Source organism: Macrobrachium rosenbergii, chromosome 48 (genome assembly GCF_040412425.1).
Source record: "Macrobrachium rosenbergii isolate ZJJX-2024 chromosome 48, ASM4041242v1, whole genome shotgun sequence".
Classification (NCBI taxonomy): domain Eukaryota; kingdom Metazoa; phylum Arthropoda; class Malacostraca; order Decapoda; family Palaemonidae; genus Macrobrachium; species Macrobrachium rosenbergii.
Window position 1 is genome coordinate 76,282,720 of NC_089788.1, and position 22,907 is coordinate 76,305,626.

Genomic DNA, 22,907 nt, shown 5'->3' on the forward strand with positions numbered 1-22,907 from the left:
CCCATAATAAAGTGGAATATTCTCTCTCTCTCTCTCTCTCTCTATAATTTTATTATCCATTTTCTATTTCCATTAAAAAATAACTGATATTTGATTTATAACTTCCCATAAGAAAGTGGAATATTTTCTCTCTCTCTCTCTCAACACAACCCCAAGCATCCTATATCATCTCCATCTACTTCTAATCCACACTCATCTTTTCCAGACATAAACGCCACGGGCGAGAGCTACGCAGACGAAGGCCTGCAGGAGAATAGGGTCACCGTGGGCGAGCGAGGCAGCACCGCCCTGGGCTTCGTGGACGACCCGAATTTCGACCCTGAGAAGCCCTACTTTGACTACGAGCAGTCTGCCAACGTCACTGCCTTACTAGGCAAGACAGCCATTCTCAACTGCCGCGTGAAGAATATTGGCAATAAGACGGTCAGTTCGTTTTCCTTTTTTATTATTTTTTTTTTTTTTGGGGCGTGTTTGATTTTTTTTGTTTGCTTGGTTAATTTTTCGTTTTTGTTTTCTAGTTATGTATTTATTTGTTTATGTGTTCCATTATTTTATTGGCAATAAGACGGTTAGTTGCTTTCCTTTGATTGCTTATAAAAAAATTTTTTTGGTTTTAATTTATTTTATTCGCTCGCTAATTTTTTTTTGTCTTTTAGTTATATTTTTATTTATCTTTATGTTTATTTTACTTTATTTATTTATTTACGTGTGTGTTTATTTGTATCTACTTTTATGTATTTATTTATACTTTTTTATTTTTATTTTTATTTATTTATATATATCATTTTATTGTGTTTATTTACCTATTTATTAACTTATTAAATAATAAAACCATTTATTTATCTAATCATTTACTTATCTATTTATGTATGTATGCATTTATATAACAATACTTGTATTTATGTATCAGTTTAGACATTTATATATTCTCATGAATAAATATTCATACACTTATCTATTTTTTTATTATTTATTCTTTTTATTTACTTATTTGTTCAGTTCATTCATTTACTGAATTTAGTTAATTTCCTTTATTTGTTTATTTATATACTTATAAATTAGGCAAATACAAACTTAGTTTATTTTTGTTTAATTTTTCTTAATATTTCTTTGTTTTTTTTTGTATTGTTTTGATTTTAGTTTCTTCTGGTCGTAATGTACCCTCTATTTGGGTGCGTGGGTGGAGGAGGATTTGGGGAGGTGGGGGCAGGAGGGGGGGTAAAGAGGGGAGAGGGGGTCTAGTCATAATGTACCCCACAAGCATAGTTTGGACCCAGACGCTGCCTGAAATTTATGTCCGTAAGATTATGATAAGATGCAGAGGAACATTCGTGTATAAATTCTCGCTGAGTGTGTGTGTGTGTGTGTGTGTGTGTATGTGTGTGTGTGTGCGCGTGAGAGAGAAAGATTGAGGGAGGGAGAGAGAGAGCTGTTCTTTCCCTGCAATCACCATTGAGATTTTGCGGGAGAGAGAGAGAGAGAGAGAGAGAGAGAGAGAGAGAGAGACAGACAGACAGACAGAGAGAGAGACAGACAGACAGAGATTGAGAGAGAGAGAACTTTTCTGTCCCTGCAATCACCACCAAGATCTCGCCTTTGAGAGAGAGAGAGAGAGAGAGAGAGAGAGAGAGAGAGAGAGAGAGAGAGAGAGAGAGAGAGTTCTGTTCCTTCCTGCACTCACCACCAAGATCTTCCCTTTGAAAGAGAGAGAGAGAGAGAGAGGGAGAGAGAGGGCTATTCTTTCCCTGCAGTCACCATTGAGATCTTGCCATAGAGAGAGAGAGAGAGAGAGAGAGAGAGAGAGAGGCTGTTCCTTCCCTGCAATCACCACTAAGATCTTGCCCCTGAGAGAGAGAGAGAGAGAGGTTCTTTCTCTGCAATCACCACCAAGATCTTGCCTTTGAGAGAGAGAGAGAGAGAGAGAGAGAGAGAGAGAGAGAGAGAGACAGACAGACAGAGAGACAGAGAGACAGAGAGAGAGAGAGAGACAGAACTCTCACGACCTAGTAATCACTCTCGCTTACAACGGTTAGATGTTATTAAAACGAACTGCCCTTGGCTGAATTCAACCTCTTTGTACCCAGAGGCGGAAATCGGCAGTTAAGAATTTAAACCCTCTGGACCTCTGATAGCCTCGGCGGAATGGCCGCTGCTCCTGGTAGCAACCTCGACGCATATCTCTCCCCGTAAATTGGTGAAAATTGGTCTGAGTTATTGCTTGCAATTGGCCGTGATTCGGAGCGTTCGAGCGCTCGCAGGAAGCTGGTCGTGTGAGCTGTTAAAGAAGGGGATTTTCCCTGGTCAGGGAGTTAATGGCAGTTAATGGTACTCTTGGATATAGCAATTCGATTGTTTTTGTTTCGTGATGGCTGGGATCTCTTGAAATGTTTTGAACGTTTTTAACTCCCTAACCGTTTTCTGAAGTACATTTTACGAGGCGTATTAACCTGTGCGTTGGTTTTTCGAGAGAAATCATTGTCCAGTAAACTGCAAGCGATGACATTTCATCAGAAGCAATTTTCAAGCAAACGAAAAAAAAAAAGGTCGTTTGTCCTCGATACCACTTCCACAAAAGGGCCATTCCAGATCCCTTGCACTTCTGTGGACACCTTTTTTATACGCGGGGTGGAAGTCATGCGATCTGTCACTACCAGATAACGTAACGATCTGAGGTACAGTGTCCAAGATAAGGACGAGACTTTACTTTTATGGTTTCAGTTTTATTTCAGGGCTGTAAAACCTTTTAATTCCTGCGAAGGCAGTGAAGTTTGAACCCGTTTAAGATTACATAAAGCATTGCTTTTTGGTTAATACGAGAGCTGTGATGTTTAGAATTTTTTTAATACGAAAGGAGTAATGTTTAGATTTGTTTTAATACGAAAGTAGAAATGTTTAGAATTGTTTAATACGAAAGCAGTAATGTTTAAACTTTGTTAATACGAAAGCAGTAATGTTTAAACTTTGTTAATACGAAAGCAGTAATGTTTAAACTTTGTTAATATGAAAGCAGTAATGTTTAAACTTTGTTCATATGAAAGCAGTAATGTTTAAACTTTGTTAATATGAAAGCAGGAATGTTTAAACTTTGTTAATATAAAAGTAGTAATGTTTAAACTTTGTTAATGCGAAAGCAGTAATGTTTACATTTTGTGAATGTGCAAGGGTAATGTTTAAACTTTGTCAAATACAAAAGCAGTGATGTTTAGAATTTCTTAATAAGAAAGCAGTAATGTTTAAACATTTTTAATACGAAAGCAGCAATGCTTAAACTTTCTTAATACGAAAGCAGTAATGTTGAAACTTTGTTAGTAGCGAAAGCAGTAATGTTTAAGCTTTTTTCTAATACCAAAGTAGTGATATTTTCTAATCACCAGTCCTAAAGAACAAAGAAACTAACTTCATCCATATCAAAGTGTCACATCTAGAACCCTAGAACATCGCTCTAGAACCCTAGAGCATCACTCTAGAACCATAGAACCCTAGAACATCACTCTAGAACCCTAGAACACCACATCCAGAACCCCAGAACACCGTTCTAACCCACCGAACCGACAGACACACAAATGCCCGCGCAAAACGCGGAACACATTTCGCCCGTGAATCAACCCAGATTATTTTTAATGGACCCCCCAAACTGGGATGAACACGGCATTTGTGGGGGGTCCAAATGCCCTACATTTCGCTAAGTCCCCAGATCAGCTGTTTATTGTCGATACTCAGCCGGGATGTGGACCCTGAAACAGGGTAAATGTCTCTGTTGTCCTCGTTTTTCTATATTTTTATCGGGTCGTGATTTCATGCCTTTGGAGATTTCTGTCGAGTTGAATGTCGAGTTTAGGCCACAGGCCAAGCGCTGGGGCCTATGAGAGGTCATTCAGCGCTGGGAAGGAAATTGAGAGTAGGTAGTTTGAGAGGTGTAACAGGAGGAAACCTTTTTTCAGTTGCACTGTGAAATGTTTGTTAAGAGAAGGTGGATAGCGAGATGGAAGAAAGAATATGTATGGAGGTACGGTAAAAGGAATGGAAGGGGTTGCAGCTAGGGGCCGAAGGGACGCTGCAAAGAACCTTTAGTAATGCTTACAGTACAGCGCATGAGGTGCACTGTAAGTGGCAGTTTCCCCCGTAGGATGGTTATAATCTCAATGCACCCCAGGGGTTTTTGTCCCCTTAGGGGGTGTTATGCCTTTATTGCACCTCAAGTGGTGAACTGTATGCATTACTAAAGGTGTTTGCAGAGTCCTTTCTTCCCTAACTGCATACACTTTGAAGCCTTTTACTTGACCTCCATTCCCACTTCCCTTCTTCAGTCTTGCTGTCCAACACCTCTAACTCTTCTTAGCGCGACTGTGGGATTTTTTCTTTCCTCAGTCTTGCTGTCCAATACCTCTAACTTTTTTTTTTAATGCAACTGTAGGATTTTTGCTCAGTCTTGCTGTCCAACACCTCAAACTATTTTTAGTGAACCTGCAGAATTCTTTCTCTCTGCAGTTTTGCTGTCCAACACCTCCAACTATTCTTGGTGCAGCTGTAGGATTCTTTCTTTAGTCTTGCTGTCCAACACCTCTAACTTTATTTAGAGCAACTGTAGGATTTGTTTGTTCAGCCTTGCTGTCCATCACCTCCAACTATTCTTAGTGAAACTGTAGGATATTTTCTCTGTTCAGTTTTGCTGTCCATCACCTCTAACTATTATTCTTAGTGCAACTGTACGATTTTTTCTTTCTTCAGTCTTGCTGTCCAACACCTCGACCTTTTTGTAGTGAAACTGAAAGACTTTTTCTTTCTACACCCTTGCTGTCTATCACCTCTAACAATTTCCACCTTCAGATCCATGTACTTCACCACCTATTATTTCCCGGATCTCTTTATCTCGCTATCCAACCCCTCTAACTCCCACTTTTCGTGTCTCGAGCTTTGAGTGGCCGAAAGTGCCCACCCAGGGCTTGGCTTTATGACCCAAATTTCATAAATCAGCTGATAAGTGGAGATTCCTGACTCTCTCGTATTAAGAGTCGGGAATAATGTGTTTGTGTAATTAACTCTGAAGAGTCTGCTTGTATCCTGTTTGTAGAGGGAGAGAGTTAAATAGTTTTATTCTAATTAGTAATCGTCCTCTACTTTCGTCTATAAATTGCAGATTAAATGAAAATAATAAGGAAAACAATATAATATATATATATATATATATATATATATATATATATATATATAAATATAAATATATAAAATATAAACATATATATATATATATATATATATATATATATATATATATATATATATATATATATACATATATATATGTATATACACACATACAAACACACATACATCATACACACATAAACAAACTTGAAAGCAAACCTCGGCAGGATAAATACACACATACATTAATATAGATATTCAACCTCACGGGAATAAGAAAATCTATCTGGACGCCCCATGAATATACACAGCGTAGCAGCAATATTCCGGTATGGTCGGAATTCTTGAGCAAAGTAATGGTTCTCTCACCTTTACTGGCACCCAGTTCCCGGTACATTAGTTGAACTCGTGTTTCCTGGCTTTTTTTTTATCGTTGTTACGGACACACACACACACACACACAGGAGGAGGAGGAGGAGGAGGAGGAGGAAGTAGAAAGAGCTGACGTCAGCAAAGAATAGATGGGGGGAGGAAAATAAATTGATAATCTCAGTGGTGCCTCTTGTGTAAAAGACGGCGAGACTAGGTAGGACCGGAAGAGAGAGAGAGAGAGAGAGAGAGAGAGAGAGAGAGAGAGACCGGAGGAGAGAGAGGGAGGGAAGGGGGAAGGTGGGAAAGGGAAGGAAGATGAAATTCATTTGCAGGATTTGGAATCCGAAGGAATTTTTCAGGGCGATAACAAACGGTCCGAACGGGACGAAGAAGAAGAAGAAGAAGAAGAAGAAGAAGAAGAAGAAGAAGAAGAAAAAGACGGTATGAACGAGGAGAAGAAGAAAGAAGAAGAAGAAGAAAGAAAAAGACGGTATGAGGAGAAGAAGAAGAAGAAGAAGAAGAAGAAGAAGAATAAGGTCTTTAAAAGGACGGCCCATCGGAGCGGCGTCTGACGGCAATAAAAATACCTGGATTACTATCCACGAAGAAGAAGAAGAAGAAGAAGAAGAAGAAGAAGACGAAGAAGAAGAAGAAGAAGAAGAAGAATGAGAATGAGATGATTTGGGAAAGGAATATTCCGGGAAACAATTCCACTCGTATTCATGTATGGGCGAGTGATGGGTCTGCTATAGCTAGGCTCTTTCCAGGGATTGTGTGGGATTGAATCCCAGGTTCTGTTCTAGGGACTGGGTAGGATTGAATCCCACTCTCTATTCTAGGGATCGTGTAGGATTGAATCCCAGGCTCTATTCTAGGGATTGTTTGGGACTGAATCCCAAGCTCTATTCTAGGGACTGGGTAGGATTGAATCCCACTCTCGATTCTAGTGATTGTGTAGGATTGAATCCCAAGCTCTATTCTAGGGACTGAGTAGGATTGAATCCCAAGCTCTTTCTAGGGACCGAGTAGGATTGAATCCCAGGCTATATTCTATGGATTGAGTAGGATTGAATCCTAGGCTCTTTCCAGGGATTGGGTGGGGTTGAACCCCAGACTCTATTCTAGGGATTGAGTAGATTGAATCTCAGGCTCTATTCTAGGGATTGTGTAGAAATGAATTCCAGGCTCTTTCTTGTGACTGAGTAGGACTGAATCACAGACTCTATTCTAGGGATTGAGTAGGATTGAATCCCAGGCTCTGTTCTAGGGAATGAGTAGGATTGAACCCCAGGCTCTATTCTAGGGATTGTGTGGAATTGAATTCCAGGCTCTTTCTTGTGACTGAGTAGGATTGAATCCCAGGCTCTAATCTAGGGATTGTTTAGGACTGAATCCCAGGCCCTAATCTAGGGACTGAGTAGGATTGAATCCCAGGCTCTATTCTAGGGACTGAGTGGAACTGAACCCCAAATTCTATTTTAGGGACTGAGTAGGATTGAATACCAGTCTCTATTCTAGGGATTGTGTAGGATTGAACCCCAAGCTCTGTTCTATGGATTAAGTAGGATTGAATCCCAGGCTCTTTCTAGGGACTGAGTAGGATTGAAACCTAGGCTCTATTCTAGGGATTGAGTAGGATTGAATCCCAGGCTCTTTCTTGTGACTGAGTAGGATTGAATCCCACATGGGATGGGAGAAAATATATGTTTGATTGTTTACTAATTCGTTTTTAAAGGTACAATTGGAAAGTGAAACTAAAAAATATGGATATTTATTAATTAAAAGACAATCTTATATGTGAATATCTGCACACATATATACAGTACATTCATTTAGCCACACACCCATTAATATATATATATATATATATATATATATATATATATATATATATAATATATATATATATATATATATATATATATATATATATATATATATATATATATATATATATATATATATATATATATATATATATATATATATATATGTTTATGTTTGCTAGTATAGTGAATAAAATGATCCAGATAGTTCAGGTGGTCTTGTCATGTAGAGAGAATGGAGGAATATAGGTTTATGAAAGAACTGCTGGAATGGAAGTTGAAGGTATCTTTTGTATAGACACCATATACTGTATATATATATATATATATATATATATATATATATATATATATATATATATATATATATATATATATATATATATATATATATATAATGACAGACACTATATTTTAATCAAGACATTTTATTATTGTATTATTGTATTATTATTATTATTATTGTGTGTATTATTATTATTATTATTATATTACAAGCCCAAGGGCACCAATAGTTTTGAGTTATACATATTATCTATCATTTGTTGCTGATTCTGTAATTTGATAAAAATAGGACAATTCGTTTTAATCGAAAGAAAGAACTGAAAAATTACGCTGTAATTCATTTCACATTCTCTCTCTCTCTCTCTCTCTCTCTCTCTTTCCATGGCTCACACTCCAAAATGAGAATTTCCACGGAGGGATATATATATATATAGGTTATGAGGAGATCCGTATCTGTCGCCCATGTAAGGGGGAAAAGTAATGGACACTTGGGGTGGTAAAAACAGGACCCCTTCTCTCCCACCCTCTACAGCATCCACTACAGCATCCATCCTGTAGCCAAGTTTTTGTAGAGGTCTCTCAGTGCGCTGATGCGCAAGTTTTATCTTTATGCAAATCCTCGTTGGAATATGGATAATGTATGGATCTGTGTGTACATTTCCAGAGAGAGAGAGAGAGAGAGAGAGAGAGAGAGAGAGAGAGAGAGAGAGATGGCCTTGTTTCTCTACAGCAGTAATGTCATTTCTGTAGAATGTGAAATGAATTACAGCGTAATTTTTCAGTTTTTTCTTTAGCTAGTTTTTCGATTAAAAACGAATTGTCCTATTTTTATCAAATTACAGAATCAGCAACAAATGATGTATAATATATATAACTCAAAATTATTGGGACCTGGGCTTGTAATAATAATAATAATAATAATAATAATAATAATAATAATAATAATAATAATAATAATAATAATAATAATAATAATAATAATAATAATAATAATAATAATAATTTTGTAGAATTAAACAGCAACAAATAGAATATAACACAAAAGTATTGAGGATCTTGTAATAATAATAATAATCTTTTAATAATAATAATAATAATAATAATAATAATAATAATAATAATAAATCTGAATTCAATTGCAGAATGAATATAACTGGCAAGAATCCCATTCACAAAAAAACGCAAGAATTCGACAATAATAATAATAATAATAATAATAATAATAATAATAATAATAATAATAATAATAATAATAATTTTAATTCAGTTGTAAAATAAAAACATCTGGAAGCTTCCTATTTTTTACTTGTTTTTTATCCCTCTTACATCATTATCAGGTACAAATAAAAACAAGTAAAAAATGCCTTCGAAGTCTCTTCGGCGCAATCGAGTTTTCTGTACAGCCGCTACAGCGTACAATCAAGGCCACCGAAAGTAGATATCTTCCAGGTGGTCTTGGTATAATGCTGTATGAGCCGCGGCCCATGAAACTTTAACTATGGCCCGTGGTGGCTGTTCCATGTCGTTGCCAGACGTACGATCATGGCTAAATTTAACCTTAAATCAAATAAAAACTACTAAGTCTAGAGGGCTGCAATTTGGTATGTTTGATGATTGAAGGGTGGATGATCAACATACCAATTTGCAGCCCTCTAGCCTCAGTAGTTTTTAAGATCTGAGGGCGGACAGAAAAAGTGCGGACAGCAAATAAGTGCGGAGGGACAGACAAAGCCGGCAAAATAGTTTTCTTTTACAGAAAACCAAAGCGAGTTTCCCTTTCGAAAAATCCCTAGAAATTTTTCACTGAATGTCGCCAGGAGTTTCAATATATTTTCCAGCTTCCTAATGGTCAACAGACGCTGTGAAATGGCCAGGGAATCATATTTTCTCAAAATCATTGACGTTCTCTGGAAAGTATTCAAGGTGCTTTTACGGTCTTCCTTCGTAATAATATGAGATATTTATAACTGAAATTTTTGTATTCACTGGGTAAAAAAAAAACAAACATATTTCCTACAGTACTCTTTGTAATTTTATGCAACATTTTATGTGAATTAGATCATATTCGCTCAAAATAGTATTAGTTTTCTGTAAAAGAAAACTATTGTGCCAACTTTGTCTGTCCACAATTTTTCTGTCACACTTTTTCTGTCGCCTCTCATCTTAAAAACTACTGAGGCTGGGGCTGCAAATTGGTATGTTGATCATCCACCCTCCAATCATCAAACATACCAAATTGCAGCCCTCTAGCCTCAGTAGTTTTTATTTTATTTAAAGTTAAAGTTAGTCACAATGGTGCCTCTGTCAACGATATAGGACAGGCCACCACCGGGCCGTCGTTAAAGTTTCATGGGCCGCTGCTCATACAGCATTATTGGGTAAGAGAACATATTCCCCATAATTTCCTTTGCAATTTTATGCAACATTTTTCTAGATTAGGTCACAGACCTTCATGATGAAATCTTATAGACTTTCATAGACGAAATTACATCAATTGGGTAGAAACTACATATCCTTCAATAGTTATATTTTTATGCAAGATCTTAACTTTGAAATGTTTGCATTCTGAATGGAGTATTTTTCTGACTGTAAGATATTCTTTATGAAATATTTTCTTCTGAGCTGGCTGCATTCAAAGTGAAATATTTTTCAGTGTATTATTTTCATAATTTTTCTCTGCACAGGTTGCAATTCCTGCAATATTTTTCTCGGGATTATTTCATTCTACTTACAACATTTTTGTTCATAAACTGATTACATTCTCAATGTAAAACAGTTCTCTAAATTATTTTCAGTTCTTATGAATATTTTCTCAAAATGGTTGATATTCTATGTACAACATTTTTTTTTATAAACTGATTACATTCTCGATGTAAAACAGTTCTCTAAATTATTGTCAATTCTTATGAATATTTTCTCAAAATGGTTCATATTCTTTATGAAATACTTCCTATGTAGTTTCCACTCTATGCAACGTTTGTTTTTAGTAAAAATTCTTTTTCCTTCATGCAATATTTCTCTGTATTTCCTGTCCATAAAAATCTAAGTACACCGACGCTTTGCAATTTCATTTTAATCCTTTGGAAAGATATCTGTTCTATAGTTTTCCGTTAAAGAAAATTGTTCTGGCTTTGTCTGTCCGTCCGCACTTTTTTCTGTCCGTCCTCAGATCTTAAAAACGACTAAGGCTAGAGGGCTGCAAATTGGTATGTTGATCATCCACCCTCCAATCATCAAACGTGCCAAATTGCAGCCCTCTAACCTCATCAATTTTATTTGATTTAAGGTTAAAGTTAGCCATAATGGTCGTGCGTCTGGCCACCACCGGGCCATAGTTCGTTTCATGGGCCGCGGCTCATGCAGCATCATACCGAGACCACCGAAAGATAGGTTTATTTTCGGTGGCCTTGATTATACGCTGTAGCGGCTGTAGAGAAAACTCGACTGCGCCGAAGAAGCTTCGGAACATTTTTTACTTGTTTCAACATTATTTATACTCTGTAGATAAGTTAAGATGTATTATATTGATCATTCACAATCTTTGTGCAATAAACTGTAGAGTCCTTGAGACAAAACATTTTTATTTTACTCTTAAAGTATATTTTATCTGAACTGTTTACAATCTTCTCACATTGTCTGGTGAGAATCTCTCAGAAGAGATTCCTAGATATATAATTTTCTTTTCCTTTAATTCATTGCACACAAAAGGAAGTTTTCTTAAAGTTGTTTTAGTCGTTGAGTTATCATTTTCATTTTACTATTCTCCTTCAAGTCATCCCATATGAAAGTATTTTCCTCAGTCGTTTAAATCATCGTGGTTACATTTATGCAGTCCTGGATGTATTGTTTACACATTCTAATTCAATTCATCCTCAAAAGAAGCAGGTTTCCCTCAAGTTCCAGTAATATTCAGACTCTCCCCAATCAATTCAGTTCAGCCTATAAGGAAGCAAGTTTTTCTCAAGTTCCAATAATATTCAGACTCTCCTCCAACTAATTCAATTCAACCTATAAAGAATCAAATATCCCTGAAGGTTCTCCAATAATATTCAAACTCTCCTCCAACCATTTCAGTTCAACCTCTAAAAGCAAGTTTCCCTCAAGTTCCAATAATCAGACTCTTCACCAAACAATTCTATAGAAACAGGTTTCCCTCAAAGTGCTTTCCCAACCAATCAGTTTATAGACTCTCCCTCAAGTTCAAATAATATTCATCCTCTCCAGCCAATTCAGGTTCAACCTAAAGCAGGTTTTCCAATAATATTCAAACCCTCCCCAGTCAAATCAGTTCAATTTACAAAGAATCAAATTTCCCTGAAGGCGTTCTAATAATATTCAGATTCTCCCCCAAACATTCAGTTCAAGTTTCAAGTTCAATAATATAGAACAATCAAATCAATTCCCTTAAGTTCCAATAATATACAAACTCTCCCCAATCAAATCAATTCAACCTACAAAGCAGGAAAGTTGATTATTCAAGTGGTTCCAAATCAATTCAACTCAAACTCTCCCCAAGAGTGGTTCCAATAATATTCAAACTCGCCCCAAACTAAAGCCACCACTACTACCAAACAACCGTCCCATTTTGCGCTCATCTTCCCACAGGTCTCGTGGATACGACACCGTGACATCCATCTCCTGACCGTGGGACGCTTCACCTACACTTCAGACCAGCGATTTTCCGCCAGTCACGCCCCTGGCTCCGAAGACTGGCTCCTGAAGATCCACTATCTCCAGGAACGCGATGCCGGGAAGTACGAGTGTCAGATTTCCACCACGCCTCCCGTCAGCCACTTGGTTCACCTTTCAGTCGTTGGTGAGTTCTGTTGCGACGTTTTTCGGTCTTGTCTTTGTGTCCGTGTCTTTTTGTTTGTCTGTCTATATTTTTCCCTGTTTATTTATTAATTCATCTTCTTTCTTTTCTGATAACTGATCTCTTCTTTCTATATTTCCTATTATTTTTGTAACTTCTGTCAAATGAACAACATATTCTATGGAAGCTTGATTATCTAAGTCAATAGCCCCTTTGGGCTTGTTCCATATGAATAGGGGTTTATCTTCTGAATAATAATAATAATAATAATAATAATAATAATAATAATAATAATAATAATAATAATAATAATAATAATAATTTTTCTGTAGTTAAAGTACTTAATGGTGTCATGATGGTAAATTTAGCTTTATTCATTCTAAGTGTGAATTTTTCATTTAATATGAAATGCTTACTAGCAGTGCTTTCCATCTTAGGGGAATATTCAGGAAGACCTTTTAAAGCATAATTAGGTGCAAATCTTACAGTTTCTTTCAATGAAAAAACAAAAATTATTATTTTTCCCGTTTCTGCTTCTTCGAGAGAGGGTGAAACCCATTTGTATTTTGAGAGAATATTAATTAATAGATTTTATTCCCAAGAATAACTTTAACAAGCAAGTTTAAATTGAACAGACCTTCACTACATTTTCCTTAAGTTTAGCAGTCAGTCATTTAGTTGGTTTAGATTAGGCTGGTTATGCCAGCATGGGATCTTGCCTAAACACTGCCAGTAAGATTAGTAAGGTATTAGAGAGTTTAGGAGGTCTGATGTCGACCTCTGGACTCGGCTCATCCAATTGAGATATTTATCAGTTAGTCCCTGAGTTGATTTATTCTCGAAATCACGTAATTTGTAATCAAATAAATTTGCTCATGTTTACGTCTACGTATAATTTTAAATTCTTTTTTTTTATTTTACAGAGATTGTATTAAGATAAATCACTTTGATATTCAAATTTTAATGTAAATGTTGGTATTTAATCTTTTATAGAATTTTTGCTATTTGATGTTATACGATATATGAAATATTAATGAAATGATTGATTTTTTTTATTTTGCTTCTAAATAGTCAGGTTTTCTAATCAAAATGAAGTATTTCCATAAGAAAAGTCGTTGATATAAACAGATGCAATTATATTCATATCTTTTACTGAAATGATTTTGCTAGCAAGAATCTCTCTCTCTCTCTCTCTCTCTCTCTCTCCCTAAGTAAGATTTTCCTATACCTTTCAACATTCCTGCCATAAGTTTTGGAACACCTAAAAAAAAAAATGATGTGTTGTCTTCGTTCACTAATGAACAAATGCTCGAAAACTACTTAAGAACCATAACACAAACAGATAGATAGGTAGAAAGATAGATGAACAAATAAATGAATAAGTAAATAAATAAAAGAAAGGCCCCAGGACCCAATAAGAAGGCGAAGACGAACACACAATATCAGGTTAACGTGCGAAATGCCACACTCGCTTCATTTTCGACCCGACACCAAACACACTTTTCCAGTCGGGCACGCAGCTTCACCTTTTTCATTCTTGCTATTTTCCCTGTTTTATTCTTCGTTGTTATCGTTTTTCCTCTTTTATTTTTTGTATTATTTTCAGTTTTCCATGCTTTTAGTCATTATTATAATTTTTCCTTTCTTTTTGCATTTTTGGCATTTTTCCTGCTTTATTCTTCATTATTATCATCTTTCCTCTCCTTTTCTTTGCATTCTTTTCAGTTTTCCATGCTTTATTCTTCATCATTATAATTTTCTTATTCTTTTCAATTTTCCTTGCTTTATTCATTATTATAATTATTCCTTTCTTTTGTGTATTTTTGCCATTTTCCCTGATTTATTCTTCATTATAACAATTTTTTATCTCCTATTTGGCATTTTTTCCATTTTCCCTGCTTTATTCTTCATTCTTACCATTTCTCATCTCTTTTTTGCATTTTTCTATTTTCCTTGCTTTATACTTTATTATTATAATTTTTCCTCTCATTTTTGCATTTTTCCATTTTCCATGGTTTACTCTTCATTATTATAATGTTTCATTTCATTTTTGTCATTTTTGCCATTTCCCTGCTTTATTCTCCATCATTACCATTTTCCTCTCTTTTTTTGGAGGTTGGGGAGGGGGGTGTATGTTATCTAAAGAAACCCACCTCAAACTCACACTTCGCCTTTCATTAGTGTTGAACTACGCAGCTTTTTTTTTTTTTTTTTTTAAACGAAAATTCTGGGGGGACCTTTTTTTTTTTTTGGCTGGTAAAACACGCCTCCATTTGCATGAAGTTTCTGTGACTCGTGGCAATATTTTTCCTCTTCTTTTTATTTTTTCTTTTCTTATTCTGGTGTGTGAATATTCATGCAGTTGATAGGATTTCCTTGGCACCTCCCGGCCGTTCATTATATGTGATGTCTTGAGTTAAATGGAAGAAGTTTTCTCTCCACTGTTTTGAATTTTTGAGTTTTAATTTTTTTTTTTTTTTAATTTTTGGTAAAGATTGTTCTCGAAAGTTTCTCTGTCTGTCTGTCTGTCTGTCTACCAAGAAAGTGATATTTTTCTCTCTCTCTCTCTCTCTCTCTCTCTCTCTCTCTCTCTCTCAAATATTAATGTTTCTCTCTCGCTCTCTCTCAAATGTTATATTCTCTCTCTCTCTCTCTCTCTCTCTCTCTCTCTCTCTCTCTCTCTCTCTCTCTCTCTCTCTCTCTCTCTCTCTCTCTCTCTCTCTCTCAAAAAAAAGTAACATTTTTCTCTCTCTCTCTCTCACTTATTATATGTAATCTGAATTGTATCAATTTTTCCTTTTGAGTTATGAATGAATTTGCAATTTCAATTATTGCAAATTCTTTTTCTTTTAACATATTTCACATTCACTAATGTTTTATATTATTTATATATATATATATATATATATATATATATATATATATATATATATATATATATATATATATTTACATATATACTCATTCATGCATGGATATCTAATACCAGTCCATTCATAAAATCTCCTCATAGTAAGTTCCATGAACATTTCTCGTAAACACAAGCCCCAAATCCTGTGTGGGGGTATTCCCTATTTGATTTCTTGTTTGAAGTGACTATGTTCTCCCTCTGTGTGCTTTTCTACCCAGGTTCTCTGACACCCACAAAGTTAACACATTTGTGGCCCAGTTACAAAGGACACAGGGATGTTGGTTCCGCAAGGGGGAGATGTTTTCCACGAGAGATTTCCTTGCCTGAAAAGGAGGTTTTAAATGTCTTCCAATAGGGTTTACTGTACGCAGTTCTGGATAAGTGTTTTACTGTAAAGAAGGGCTTGTTGCATAATTAAGGGTATATTTGTAATTCCAGTGGGAATATATATAAATGTATATGTAAATAGATATATATACATATATATATATATATAATATATTTATTTATTTATTTTTCATTGTAGGGAAAAGCAAACATGGTTTAGTTTGGTTGGCTGTGGTGGGGGGGGGATCTTAATATTTATCTTCCCTAAATATCTTGCCAAAGACTAAATAATACTGTGAATCTTTACAAAAGATGTTAACAATTAAGAAATATTTCCTGAAATATTATCACCAAATTCCCAACCTACAAACTCAAGGCCATCTCTGAAATTCAAGAATAATAATAATAATAATAATAATAATAATAATAATAATAATAATAATAATAATAATAATAATAATAATAATTATTCCATGCCATTTTTAGCCACGATCAACATACATCACTCCCTCATTAGCGATCAAACAGCGTGTAAACATAACAGCCACGCATATTTCCAGTCCTAAAAACTTTTCATAATTAATCTGGACCAATAAACCCCTCAAAAAAAAAAAAAAAAAAATTATCCAAAGCTAAACGTGAAATCGCCTCATCCAAACCTTTTTAACATTCACGCCCCAACAACCGTTTTCCATTAGAGCGTGGAGTTAAATCATCAGTGTTCCTTTAATCTTTATAATTTCCAGCCCTCTGCCCGCGCGTCAAATCTGCCTCATTGGGGTGAATTGAATTGTGGAGACCGTGTAATTTTCTGTTACTTTATTCTGTACATCTCATGTCAAATTCTGAAGATCTGTAATGGGCCTTGTGTTAGTTACATCTCACGTCAAATTCTGAAGATCTGTAATGGCTCATACGTTGTTACATCTCATGTCAAATTCTGAAGATCTGTAATGGTCCATGCGTTAGTTACATCTCACGTCAAATTCTGAAGATTCCTTCATCTTCCATACCCTAGTTCCATCTGCTGTTAAATTCTGAAGATCGGTAAACTTTTTCATATGTCAGTTAAATCTCACGTCATATTCTGAAGATCCGTAATCTCCTGTAACTTTAATCTTCCGTCGAATTCTGAAGACCCCTCACCTGCAAATTCTGAATGACCCGTAATCTCCTATATGTTAATTTCATCTCCCATCAAATTCTGAAGGCCTCGTAATCCTCCACAATTCTGAAGACCCAGTAATCTCCCACAATTCTGAAGACCCAGTAATCTCCCACAATTCTGAAGACCCAGTAATCTCCCACAATTCTGAAGACCCTGCAATCTCCCACAATTCTGAAGACCGAATAATTTCTCACAATTCTGAAGACCCCGTAATCACCCACAATTCTGAAGACCCAGTAATCTCCCACAATTCTGAAGACCCAGTAATCTCCCACAATTCTAAAGACCCAGTAATCTCCCACAATTCTGAAGACCCAGTAATTTCCCACAATTCTGAAGACCCGGTAATCTCACACAATTCTGAAGATCCGGTAATCTCCCACAATTATGAAGATCCCGTAATCTCTCACACATGAAGACCCCGTAATCTCCCACAATTCTGAAGACCCAGTAATCTCCCACAGTTCTGAAGACCCCGTAATCTCTCACAATTCTGAAGACCCAGTAATCTCCCACGCCTCACCCCAATCTCCCATCGTTGCAGAACCCGAGACGGTGATCGTGGGAGGCCCAGACGTCTACATCAACACTGGCAGTCGTCTGGCACTCACTTGCAGTGTCAAGTACAGCCCGGAGCCGCCTGCATTTATATTTTGGTTCCACGATGGAAAGGTGGGTGTTGGGAGAGAGATGAGTCATTCTCTCTCTCTCTCTCTCTCTCTCTCTCTCTCTCTCTCTCTCTCAATATTATGTCTCTGTCATGAAAGAATGTACCTGTCTCTCTTCATGTCCGTCAAAAAATGATTATTCTCTCTCTCTCTCTCTCTCTCTCTCTCTCTCTTCTCTCTCTCTCTCTCTCTCTCCATAAACAATATTTTCCTATATCTCTGTCAAAACAATACTCTCTCTCTCTCTCTCTCTCTCTCTCTCTCTCTCTCTCTCTCTCTCTCTCTCTCCATAAACAATATTTTCCTTATATCTCTTTCAAGAAACAATGTATCTATCTCTATTCCTGTCTGTCAAAAAATGACATTCCTGTCTTATTCGTTTCGTGAAGAAATACTCTCTCTCTCTCTCTCTCTCTCTCTCTCTCTCTCTCTCTCTCTCTGCCAAGAAGTAACAATTAAGAATCATTGCATCAATATCCTTACATACTCTTTGATATCAGACAATCAACCGACCCATTGTTTACAAAACAACGAGGGCCATTCACCCAGCGTCTTCTTCTTCTTCTCCCTCATTCATAAACAGCTGGTCAGCTACGACAGGACTCGCAGCGGAGTCGTAGTATCTACGGAGAAAGGCGTGGTTACCACATCCAGGCTTCTGGTTCAGTTTGCAGAGCCCCGTCACACAGGTGTCTACACCTGTTCGCCTGCAAATTCCAAACCGAAAAATGTTAATGTGCACGTGTTGGCTGGTGAGTGTTTTTTTTTTTTTTTTGAGTTTTTGATTTTAGTGGCTTCTAAGTTTTTTTTGGTTTGAGTTTGTGTTTCCAGGTTTTTTTTTGAGGTTTTGATTTTGGGAGTTTTAAAGTTTTTTTTTTTTGTTTGTAGTTTGAGTTTGCTGGCTGGTGAGTAGTTTAGTTTTTTTTTGAGTTTTTGATATTAGTGATTTTAAAGATTTTGTTTGTAGTATGAGTTTTTGTACCCAGGTTTTTTGAGTTTTTAATTTTAGTAATTTTAAAGGTTTTTTTAGTCTGTGTTTGTGTTCCAAGTTTTTTTTTTTGAGTTTTTAATAATTTTTGCTCTTTGAATTTTCTGGCTAGAGAGTGGTTTATTTTTTTGTTTTGTTTTTTATTTTAGTGACTAAATTTTTGGGGGTTTGAGTTTGTGTACCGAGTTTTTTGAGTTTTTAATTTTAGGAGTTTTAAATTTTTTGTTGTTGTTTGAGTTGGCTGATTAGTGAGTGCTTTGTTTTTGTTTTTTTTTAGGAACTTTAGAGGTTTTTCTATAGTTTGAGTGTGTACCCAGGTTCTTTTTGAGTTTTTAATTTTAGAAACTTTAGGTTTTTTTTAGTTTGAGTTTGTGTATCCATGTTTTGTTTTTTGTGTTTTTAATTTTGGGAATTTAAAATCTTTTGTTACCTGGAGTTCGTAAACTCATGATTTACGAAGTAGATATAGTTTTAATCATTCTCCCACTCTCTTGTTTATGTCTGTATATAAAAAATTTAAATGATAATATACCTTTAATAGTTCTCTCTCTCTCTCTCTCTCTCTCTCTCTCTCTCTCTCTCTCTCTCTCTCTCTCTCTCTCTTTTGTAGCTTGGTTTCGTATACCGTGATTTTGAAAATATAAAGAAAATATAATTTTAATAGTTCTCTCTCTCTCTCTCTCTCTCTCTCTCTCTCTCTCTCTCTCTCTCTCTCTCTCTCTCTCTCTCTCTCTCTCTCTCTCTCGTATCTTAAGCTAAATATCCTTGAGACAGAAAGCCAAAAAAACATCTAGTTTTCTTTTTAACGCCATTTTTGCTACGCATCCATTGTGGGAAAAAAATATAAACATTTTATATTACAGACTATAAAAATACTGGAAAGAAAGATAAACAAAAGAAATGATTAGTCAATAAAAATACTAAAAATAGAAATATCTGATAACAGAAATAAAAAAAATTAACAAAACCAATAAAAAATAATAAAACGAGCTCTAAAGACGTAGCTGAAAATACTTTCTCTAGGCAGAAACATTTAGTGAAATCAACACAGAAAGATGCTCAGGAAAAATAAAAGATTAATTTCCTCTCAAAGCTGAAAAACATTTCCCGCATTCTTCTGACAAATGTGCAAAGCATCAACGAACCACTGGAACGAATCATCAATCTTTTTTGTTTTAAATGTTTAGATCGCAGACGTCACAGCTTGCAGCTGTTTCTCGAGCGGATGGAAAGTTCAAGGGAAATGAAAATTCACACCCATTGCAGATTAGCGCTTTCTCTCGGTGCAAAAATGCAAACAATTTCTGCAAATGTTATCACTATTCTCACTCAGGGCTGATGGAGTGTGTAGATATATATATATATATATATATATATATATATATATATATATATATATATATATATATATATATATATATATATATATATATATATATATATATATATATATATGACCACACTCTGCACAAATGTAAACAATTTCTGAAATTTTTGTTCTCTTATGGTGGTGGAGTGAGTGTGTACACACTACACACACACACACACACACATATATATATATATATATATATATATATATATATATATATATATATATATATATATATATATATATATATATATATATATAACTTTTTCCAAATTCACATACAAATTCACTAGTTAAAAACAAACCCTCTCTCTCTCTTAAAACTAAACCCACCAAAAAAAAAAAAAAAAACCACACAAACACAACCCAAAAGTATCGATGAACCGATCTAACGCAAATTTCCCCCTCTCTCCCAATCTTCCCGCACAGGTGACAAACCGGCAGCCATCGTCCACGAGAACAACAGCGCCGAGGTGACGGTCTCATCCCCATACCTGTACAGCTACGTGTTCAGTACAGGTCTGGTCCTGCTGCATCGTATCGCTTTGTAAATCGCTTGCGCTCTCTAGCTGCTTACAAGTACCCTGGCGTGTTCAGTTGGAGTACAGAGGAACAGGGAGAAGAACCGTTCAGTGTTTTACAATTTTTCCCCAATAGGTGTCTGTAAATGATCAGGTGGTTTCATGAATTCCCAATTCCCCTAAAATTGGACTTACAGTATTCCAGAATCTCAATAAACGTCTGTGACTGCAAATCATCTGGTGATTCCATGGATTCCCAATTCCATTAAAATTGGACTTACGGTATTCCAGAACCTCAAGAAGTGTTTGTATCTGCAAATCTTCTGGTTATTTCATGGATTCCCAATTCCCATAAAACTGGACCTACAGTATTCCAGAGCCTCAAAAAGAGTCTGTGTTTGTAAAATCATTTGGTGATTCCATGGATTCCCAATTCCCATAAAATTGGATTTACAGTATTCCAGAACCTCAAGAGTGTCTGTGTCTGCAAATCATCTGGTGATTCCAATTCCCACCTCTAAATTGACTGACAGTATTCCAGAACCTCAAGAAGTGTCTGTGTCTCTAAATCACCTAGTGATTCCATGGATTCCCAATTTCCTTGAAATTGGACTTACAGTATTCAGAACCTCAAAAAGTGTCTGTGTCTGCAAATCATCTGGTGATTCCATGGATTCCCAATTCCCCTAAAATTGGACCTCCATTATTCCAGAACTTCAAAAAGTGTCTGTGTATGCAAATCATCTGGTGATTCCATGGATTCCCAATTTCCTTGAAAGTGGACTTACAGTATTCCAGAACCTCAAAGAGTGTCTGTGTATGCAAATCATCTGGTGATTCCATGGATTCCCAATTTCCCTAAAATTGGACTGACAGTATTCCAGAACCTCAAAGAGTGTCTGTGTCTGCAAATCATCTGGTGATTCCATGGATTCCCAATTTCCTTGAAATTGGACTTACAGTACTCCAGAACCTCAAAAAGTATCTGTGTTTGTTAATCTTCTGGTGATTCCATGGATTCCCAATTCCCATAAAATTGGACTTACAGTATTCCAGAACATTCTTACCCCCTTCCTCCCACCACCCTCTGCCACTCCCAAAATATGAATAATATATACCTTGATCAACCGCCAAAATCTTCCCCCCTACCATGAACAATTGCACGCAAGTGTTTTTCTGCAACTTTCTTTGCCACGAACAGACAAACTCAAAGAAGGGAATTATATATTTTGATACGCACGACTACGGAGCACGCGCGCCAGTTATTTTGTAAGAGAAGCATCATTCAGAACTCAATGCTACTGCGCGCTGCTTACTTTTTCGAATTTAAACGAGAATTATATTTGAACGGGAAAAAATCTTGTACAGCTTTTGACGTGTTCGTTCTTTGAACCGAAAGAGTATTTTTTCGCAAACTGATGATATACCTACGAAGAACTTAGTGCATACATCGTACAAACTGAATTTTAAAGATTTTCGAAACAAAGCTACAAGAAAAACATATGACAAACGATTAATGAAAAGTAAATCGTATTTCTAGGTGGGCCCAAACTGCCACTCTACTAGACCAAAGAATTTGTTGAGTGTTGACAAATCGCTTTATGACTTGTAGTGATTCGTATTTTAGGACAGTTCCGAAATATACAATAAATTTTTTCAACAGAGAAGTGAAGAAAGGTTGGAATAACGTGAGGCGAATGATAAAGGGAGGAAAGGAGATTAATATTTAGGATATAAAAAAATGCTGTAATAATTGACATTCTGTTGGATGGCTGTGTTGATCAACATAGACTCATTTTTAGCACATTCCCCAAAGCTGAATAAATACAGTAATTGGATCAGTGTTGATCTAGAGTACTTATTAAGAAATAAGGAAATTTATTTCAGTATACAAATGTCAGAGAAATTTAATATTCTACACTGCAATCGAGTCTCTGTTAGTGAAAGGAAATACTAGTATGGTGAATTCTTCCATAGAGAATATAATGAAGATTTCAAATTGGGTTCAAATTTCACGATTGTGGCCTGATCGGTTTTCTGTTATGGATCAGCGATTTTTGATTGATTTACATAAGTTTGTGTATATATAAATATATATATGTATATATGTATATATATATATGTATATATATATATATATATATATATATATATATATATATATATATATATATATATATATATATATATATATATATATACAGTATATATATAAATATATATATTTGTTTTATAATATCTCTCATATATCCAATGTATTGATCAATGTATGTATCTCTGTGCATATTAAGTAAGCTATTAATGATTGGCTTCCTTTTTCGCCTTCCTGAATGTTTCATGTGTTCCGTAGACTACATAATCTTAGTTATCAATGTTCATTTTTGAGTTCAGTAACTCGTTGTTTTGCTGATTTGGAAAAAAAAAAATTAACTGAAAATGAGATTTACAGTTGATCCTTTATGTAAACTGCACCGATTTGTGATGACTCATTCTTGAAAAAAGCCAGTCAGT

The 22,907-nt window shown here is 35.5% G+C and overlaps 1 protein-coding gene across 1 annotated transcript in view; it reads left to right on the plus strand.

The window, feature by feature from the left end:
• LOC136831578 (lachesin-like) overlaps positions 1–22,101 on the plus strand; it is a 177,884-nt gene extending 155,783 nt beyond the window's left edge. Inside the window, exons 4-8 of the mRNA XM_067092199.1 lie at positions 206–423; positions 12,234–12,444; positions 17,392–17,519; positions 18,099–18,267; positions 20,305–22,101. Of these exons, the coding sequence (XP_066948300.1) occupies positions 206–423; positions 12,234–12,444; positions 17,392–17,519; positions 18,099–18,267; positions 20,305–20,426 (848 nt within the window). The 3' untranslated portion in view covers positions 20,427–22,101. The remainder of the gene's footprint in view (positions 1–205; positions 424–12,233; positions 12,445–17,391; positions 17,520–18,098; positions 18,268–20,304) is intronic.
• The last annotated feature ends 806 nt before the right edge of the window (positions 22,102–22,907 follow it).